The sequence below is a fragment of the Nicotiana tomentosiformis genome, chromosome 2, assembly GCF_000390325.3.
Source record: "Nicotiana tomentosiformis chromosome 2, ASM39032v3, whole genome shotgun sequence".
In the NCBI taxonomy this organism is placed as follows: Eukaryota; Viridiplantae; Streptophyta; class Magnoliopsida; order Solanales; family Solanaceae; genus Nicotiana; species Nicotiana tomentosiformis.
This window is the reverse complement of record NC_090813.1, coordinates 41976334-41984683: the sequence shown is the minus strand read 5'-3', so window position 1 is coordinate 41984683 and position 8350 is coordinate 41976334. Positions and strand designations below refer to the sequence as shown.

General features: G+C 34.1%; 1 protein-coding gene across 2 annotated transcripts; it reads left to right on the top strand.

Annotated features, from left to right (window-relative positions):
• Positions 1 to 2297: 2297 nt before the first annotated feature.
• LOC104098290 (U-box domain-containing protein 5) lies at positions 2298 to 7968 on the top strand. Of its 2 annotated transcripts, none has more exons than XM_009604986.4 (6): positions 2298 to 2883; positions 3742 to 3804; positions 4374 to 4559; positions 4718 to 4825; positions 5231 to 6366; positions 6817 to 7968. In XM_009604986.4, exons 2-6 carry the CDS (start codon positions 3751 to 3753, stop codon positions 7571 to 7573), a joined length of 2241 nt encoding a protein of 746 aa, XP_009603281.1. In that variant the 5' UTR covers positions 2298 to 2883; positions 3742 to 3750; the 3' UTR covers positions 7574 to 7968. The 2 variants fall into 2 exon arrangements, with proteins under 2 accessions (XP_009603281.1, XP_009603280.1); XM_009604985.4 differs by having other exon boundaries at positions 3739 to 3804.
• The last annotated feature ends 382 nt before the right edge of the window (positions 7969 to 8350 follow it).

The following is an 8350-nucleotide window of genomic DNA, read 5'->3' as shown; positions in this document are numbered from 1 at the left end:
AAATACACATGTAGTAATATAAGCAAGATCTCTTTTTATTTTCAAAAAATAAGTTGAGCTACTTCAGAATTTAGTGTTAGATATATTTTAGAAATTGCAGTTATTTTATGTTATGACCTAAGGACGAGGTTAAGTCTTAGAAAGCAATCTTCAAACATTAAAAAGTTCCAGTAAACTTGTCCCAACAAAGCAACAGAAATCTTCTCTACCTCCCACCTAAAAGAGTAAACTAAAATCGGGATACATAAAAAGAAAAAATATCTTATGATGGGAAGTTTAATTTACTTATGCAGTGTATTAATCCTTTCAACTTCTCATCCTAACCCGTTAGTATTGAGCACATACATATACTGATATCATAACATAACAATCTTACTCTATATTTTGAGCATCGATGAGTTGTGCGACTTATGTCCAAACTAATAGTCCATGATCCATCAGTTAAAAGCTTTCTAACACATTCGTTTTCATTTATATAATGCTTGCTTTCCTTGAGTATCTATGAAAACATTATATTTCACAAGAAATCTCAGGCTGAGCACTTATTAATCTCCATTGCGTCAACTTCTTAGCTCGTTACACAAGTTCAGTTCACTGAAAGAGATGCATAAATTAATTAGGAATATTCTGATTTTATAGCCAGACTATGAGATTGAAAGAAAATAATCCAAAAATAAACTAAGCGAAGTCATGCCTCAATGTATAGTAAAGAATCAAGAAAAATGTGCTTTTTGGGATGCACTTGATTAATAAAAATTGTAAAAAAGTTGAAAAGACTTGATGAATCACATATCCTTTTGCAAATACAAGGAATATAATGTATGACTTCTAGATGTCCTCAAATCTCTCAAAGAAAACTGAAAAAGAAGAGAATGTTTCATTTCCAAATAGACGGAGTAACCATTACGCAAAAAACATTAATTAAGAATCATTTTTTTGATACTTGCCCAAATATTTTCAAAGAAATGTCTCGTCAACTTCATAACAACAAAAGCAACATTTAAAGTCGACCAACAATAATAATAATGTCTTACATTTTGCATATATGTCAAGCACAATGATAATTTCTTTTTGTGCTAAATTTGAAAACGATCAGATTAGTAAAGTTGATGCAATGGTCTTACCGCATGTCTCTAATAAAAATCAAATTGTTGACTGTCCTTATCATCTTCTAGAGCAGTTACATTGGATGTGAGCTGTCACGAAGAATTTACAGTGCCTTTTATGTCATTTATACGATTATTTATTCAAAGAGAATGATAAAGGTAATGATAATATAAAATTATTCTATCATTGAATGATCCTGATGTGTTGGATTCTTATTCATTTCCTAAAAATTTTTTACGTTTTGAGAGAAATGAAGAGTTATTAATTTGGTTAATGCTGAGAGGTTAAAAGGTTTAGATTGTGATAAAATATTCTTTCCAATTAACAGTTCACCACAATTATTAATAGGATTCACAATTTAATAACCAACTTTATTTTCTGTACATTTATGTGAAATGATTAATGACTATATTGGTGGAAACGAAATTGGCATATCAAGAGGTCGGGGATAATTAATTAGCAGGTGAAAAGCTCTTCCCATTAAGTACATACGTAAGAAAAGTTTGAAAATGATTGATAGTTAATAAATTAATGGGAAGTAATTTTATTTGAGAAAATTAAATGACATTGCACGGAGTACATTTATAATTTTCTATAAAATTATTTTCAATCCAAGATAAAAGCATATAAAATACAATGAATTAATTAAAATTTGCAGCTTCTCTAAAGTGTACAATAACAATTGAGCGTATGACAACCTGATATTGGGATTATTTAATATTGTGAATTATTTATTACCACAACATTAAGTATAAAACATCATTTAATGTGAGGTCATTTTAATTTTAGGTAGAGGATAATTTGGTTATTTAGTTTTTGAAGGACATTTTAGTAATTTAACTTTACCTAAAAGTGTTTATTCTTATAATATAGTATGATCCTCATATTATTAATATATTTATATTATTGGTATACATTATTTTCTGCATAAATGATATTTAATTTTACTTATAACTTAATGCAGATATTAATTAATACCGTTAACCAAAAAATTTCAAATATCGAAGATTATTTTTTTTATGCAACCGACCAAACCCTGCATTTGTGAGTACTATTTTTTAATGTTACCAACTAAATACGGAGTATAATTGTACTCTGAAATTAATTATACTAGTCTAATAAACCAAATGACATACTTAGTATGAAAGTTATAGTAGTAATAGAAAAATAGCGGTGGTTGTGGGTTCATAGACTACACAAAGGTGAAAGGTGATATCTGTGTGTTAGTTAGTGCGGTCTTCTTTGAGTTTTTGAGATTTTGTGTTGACTCTTGACAATAATAGCTCTGTGATCTTCCTAAGGCATTCAGTAAAGTCTCCCACCAACTTCCACTCTGCTTCTACAACATAATCATCATATTACTGTTTCTACAACATAATCGTCTTTACTTTTTGGTTTTAAGGCTCATCAAAAACGGAACAGGGTGTTAGATTGGTGCTTTTATGTTGTGTTATCCAAAGCAAATAAATGCGAATATATATGATGATGTTGTTCCAGTCTTGCTTATCAATGGATCGACTAATGATGTAACTTGCTCAATTTTCAGGAGAAAGAATTGGGTTTTCTTTTTGTAGAAAAAGATAAGGTTGAGAAAGCAAAGAAATTCTCTTTGACCATTTCTCCTTTTGCAGTCATGGGAAAAGTATTCACTGTGCAGCCAATTGAAAGTCTTCCTTACTTTCTTTAGCGTTTCCAGTTGAAAGAAATAACTGGAACTGTTCAAAATTCAATTTTTCATCTTAAGCAGAGTAGGGGTTCTGTGTTACTCTCCACTCGGTAAGGATTCTCTACATTTTATTTGTTTAGTTTCTGCTGCTATGATAATTAGAACTTTTTCGGAAGTTTAATTCATTGGTTGTTGAGTAGGAGTATAATCTTTTCTCTTTGCCTTTTCAATGTAAAGTTCCCTGTTTTAGAGTTCTCCTTCAAAAAAAACTTGTGATTAAAACAGATTTGGTTATGCAGCTGTGAATGTTTCTGTCTTTGTGTTTCTCAATTATTTGAATAGTTTAAGAGGTAGGAGAAATTGGGTATTCGTGAGGTAGTATATTTTAACCTTTTAAGCCTGAGATGTAATGGTTTTACAAGCAAATCTTTCATTCTTTCTCCCTTCTCCCTCACTAGTATACTGGCTAAGATTATGTTGTTGTATGACAGATCTGCCTTTTGAATGGTGTGACTTATTTATTCTTTTAATTAAGTACTTAGTTACACTATGTCTCTAACACGTCCTCTCATATTGACAGCTCTCAAACCAGGTTGAATTGTGTGAGTATCTCGCCTAAAAACTTAAAAGAAAGCACCATTATGTCTCAAAAGTTTTCTTCTTGTCCTTTTCTCTTTCCCATTTTTAGTCTAAATTCAGAATACTTCCATTGTCTCCTGTAAAATAGGTTGGTTCTTGTTCTTCAGGAACTTAGAATATAAACTCAAGACTGTTGCAGTCAATTTATGCTAATGTAGCCATAAAGTTCATGATATAGAATAATTCCCAAGTTGTACGCTTTCTGATTTCTTTTTTACTTTCCTTCCTATGGACATTTTGTCTTTTTATTTTCTCTTATATGCTGACTGGTTGATACTAGTGTTTACCATTCAAAATTAACAACAAGGTTTTCTGCTCTATTTTAGCAGAATTTCCTAATGGGGAGTGATGCTGCTTTAGTTGGTCAGATACCATCTCCTCGGGACATTAAGGTATAGAAAACTGTGCTCTCTCATTTGTTCTCTCCTTTAGCTCCTTATCTTATCTCCTCAAGTTGTTAATTTAAGACAATGTACTCTCAAATCATTCTTCTAATTACTTATGAGATGTCTCAAAAATTCTGGATTTAACCTCATTTCTAAAGCAATATTCCTCTTAATCTTGGTGCCTTCATATTAAGAAAGAGTATGCGTAGTCACTAGTCCTTTTTATAGGTATATACAGAAAGGAAAAGAAGCTTTCTGGTAATAGAGTTTTGCATGACTTAGCTCTAGCTCCTGATGAACTATAAAATAGTTGTTTAAATCTTGGAATTTCAAGAGTCTTCATTGCGGATGCTATAATTCAAATCTGAAATCTATCCGAAATTAAAACTGGTTGCCTCATTTACAGCATTATACAGGTTTGCAGTTGTCTTTAAGATTTAGTTTTATTCATGGATTATTACCTGTCAAATTTCATGGTTTCCTCATCGTTATTGAGTGCCATTGTGCTATTTACTTTCAGCTGTACCACCCTTTCATCGACTGAATATATTTCCTCTATCATCTGATGATTACAGGTGCATCGTCTTATGTGCATGGAACTAATTAAATTTGTAAATAGAGTATCAATGTTACTTCCAGCAATTGAAGAAGCCCGTCCTCGATGCAACTCAGGAATACAGGTACTTTGCCAGTTAAGCAGAGCACTTGACAAAGCCAAGGACATTCTTCAGCATTGCAGTGAATCCAGTAAACTATACTTGGTATGCATTTGGGCTCAAATATCAATCTTTAGTACTGATAAATTGATAATTAGCGCATCCCCCTTTAAGTTATCTAATTGTCGTAATAATTAGTCTCTTCATTGATCATTCACATTACGAAATATTGGTCTTGATAAAACTTAGTACCGTATGTTCAGGCATTAACAGGAGATGTTATACTTTCAAGATGTAAGAAATCAAGAAACTTGCTTGAGCAAAGCTTAAGCCAAATGCAGAATATGGTTCCTGTAATGCTGGCTGCAGAGGTGAGTCAGAAAACTTCCCTTTTGAGAGATTAATCTGTGCTGATTTGCTTTCTATTTTTTATCCATCTTGATGGCAATTTTATATCCTGATTATTGATTTTACATCCAAGCCTGTGGTGCATGCTTTCAGTCAAAAATAACTTTGATGTTTTTAACAAGATGATGATGTCTGTAGTGTGATTATTAGGCTATCCATTTATTGTTGCCAGAGCCTTTCTGATTTATTAAACCTGGAAGCTCATTCAACTTCATTGTTTCATCTCTTTGATTTCTTTCAATATGAAGAAGAGAAAGAAAGATTGTTCTTTTGGCTATGGTTTCTTTCTTTTCTTTCTTCTACGTGGTTGATTTCTGTTTCCGTTTGCTGGCTCTGGGAATGCACTTCAATGACACTATTGGCTGCAGATATCGCAACTGGTTGCTGACCTGAGGGCTGGGGTATTTAGGTTGGACTCGTCTGAAGAGGAGGCAAGAAAGGTTTTGAGGGAATTACTTCAGCAGTATACATCTACAACACATTCAGGGGATGAACATGTCGTTGAGGCTGTTCAAATTGCTATGCAGAGGCTGCATATTACATCTCCAAAGAATCTTTTGATAGAGAAACGATCCATAAAAAAGCAGCTGGAGAAAGTTGTGGAGGGTGATCCAGCAAAGAGGAGAATCTTATTGCTCTTTCTGAATCTTCTCAATAAAAATGGAAAATCAATTGTGGCAGAGCAAATAGAGAATCGATCTTTGCAGCATGAAGACTCCCTCTCTTTTGGAAATCAATATGAAGTTGAATCTCGTCTGAGATTTCATCATGATGATGCTCAAAGGGATATCTTCAACTCCTCTCTAATTCCAGATGAGTTCAAATGTCCTTTATCTTTGAGACTAATGTATGATCCTGTAGTCATTGCTTCTGGACAAACATATGAAAGATTATGTATTGAAAAATGGCTTGCGCAAGGTAATGATACATGTCCAAAAACTAAAAGGAGATTGGTCCACTTGTCGTTAACCCCAAATAACTCGATGAAGGACCTAATATCAAAGTGGGCTGCAGCACATGGGGTCAGCGTTGTTGACCCCAGCCTACAAGCAGCTGTAGGTCACTCATGGGAATCATCTTCCACTTCAATTTCTAGCTTGAGCAGCTCAATGATAGATCTATCTCTACCTATAGACTTCAGCAATTTATCAATGGGATCCTATGATGCTGGTTCTGCATCACACTCTTTGCATGCTAAGATGCCAAATGACTTCTATGTGGAGTCACCGGAAAGCAGTGGCAATTTTCACAAAGTTCAATCTGGTGGAAGCATGAATGAAATGGAGCTGGATCGCCTCAATTCGGTTTCTTGGGAGTCTCAATGCAACTTGGTTGGAGATATAAAAAACATGTTGAAACATAACAATCGAGCTTGCGATTGGATGCCATCTGAGAAATTTATTCAAAAACTTTTTAGATTCTTAAAAGATGCATATAAATCTCATGATATGGATGCTCAATTATTGGGATGTCAGTCATTATTAGCAGTTCTAGATAAATGCGGGTAATTAATTCTGATCTCTCTCTCTCTGTGATTCATTATTGTAGATTGAGTCCCCATCTAAGCGGATTAGTGGAATGGTAACTGTTAATTTTCCTACGAACCTCTGTGGTGACAAATTATTCTAACAAAGCTCTGGGGAGAAGAAATCCACGTAACAAAATTTTGAAATCCTTTTCGAGTAATTACTGTTTCTAATGAAATGTGAGCTCGTCGACTACTTTCCCTTTCGAGTAGAATTTCTTGTTTATTCTCAAAATCCAGATTTGATTTCAATTGATTATGTCGATATCCTCAATGTTATAATGCTTCTGCACCTTATTAAAAATACTAGAATGCGAGGTAGTATTTGTCTTCTTCTATCTTTGTTGATATAGTTTCTATCAATATTATGGTTTTTATTATCTTATTCTACTTCCAAATACTGATCCTTGTATGATTCCTTTGTCTCAGAAGCAGTATACCATACTTGAGCGACGATGCATTTGCGCTTTTGACATCATTGCTTGGTTCAGAGGTTTCTAAAGAAGCTCTTTCCGTATTCGAGGTGCTGTCCCGCCACCAACATTGTCAGCATAAAATTGCCGTGTCTGGTGCACTCACTACTGTCCTGGAAACTCTTGATGCACACGGTCCGGAATTGCAGGAATCAGCCATCAAAATATTATGTAACATGTCAGGAAGTAGCCAACTTGGTTCCTTGATTGTACCTTCGGAGTTGTTTCCCAAGTTGGTCCCTTTTCTTGAGGATACGAGTCTAGCAAGAGATTGTGTTATTATTTTGCAAAACTTGTGCATCAATGAAGATGCTAGAATTGCTATAGCTGAAACTGATGGATGCATTGCCTCAATTGTGAAACTGCTCGAACGTGACAATCGCAAGGACCAGGAACATGCAGTGGCTTTTCTTCTTTCTTTGTGCTCTCAAAAGGTTCAATATTGTCTACTGGTGATGAATGAAGGAGTGATCCCTGAACTTGTCAATGTATCTGTTAATGGAAACAACAAAGCAAAGGCAATGGCTTTGGAGTTGCTGCGAGTGTTGAGGGGTGAAGTTAATGATATTGCAGAGTCTTTTGAATCAGATGTTGACATTCCTAATAGCCCTATTATTGACTCTACTCAGCATACACCTTGTTCCAAATCAACAGGACTTTTTGGGAAATTATTCTCAAAGCGTAGTTCTGCTGCTACCAAAAGGATAAAATAGAAGTGATGCTGTCTGATTTTACCTCTTTTGGCCATTGACATCTTCAACTGAAAATGGAAGATGTCAGCAGTCTCGACTATGGCCGTCGGCCTTGCGCTGATTTTTTGTAGATAGTAAGATATGCACAGTTTTGCATGGTAGGATGTGTACAATTTTGCAGGTTCTCTAGTTTTTGTTACTGAACATGGACAGGAATTATTCATATAGTCGTAGCAGACCCCAAAAAGCTTGGGGTAGAAGGTGTAGTTATTGTTTTTTAATCTAGCTATTGTTTGTATTTTAATGATTGACATTTCACAGGTTACTTTCAGCTGTATATTATTTTGTAATATGACTGTTTCCCGATGTAAAGAAAGATTATTAGTGCAAGTGGTAAAGTCACACTATTCACATTATTGGGCACCTCACTGAGGCTTTTACTAATCTTCCTTTCAATTTTATTAATCAGCTTTGAATTATGAGTAGTATTTGCCTCCTAATATTGATCAAGAGTGGTTTAGAGGTTAGATCAGATTTTGATGACAAAAATTCCATCTGTTTAAAGGTCTCAGTAAGTCGCTGCTACAATTGGCGGCCTGCTTTTAATAAATTAAATTATTTTCTTGCAAGATGAGTAGGTCAGCATGGTGGGGCCCGCATATATACAAGTTTCTTATACGATGTATTATGTATATTGCAAATAATTTTTTTTTAAAGAGAGTATAAAAAGGTAAATCTCAATTTTGCATAAGTCGTCTCTAACTATCGGCAAAAAGTTTAATGGTAAAAACTGTATGG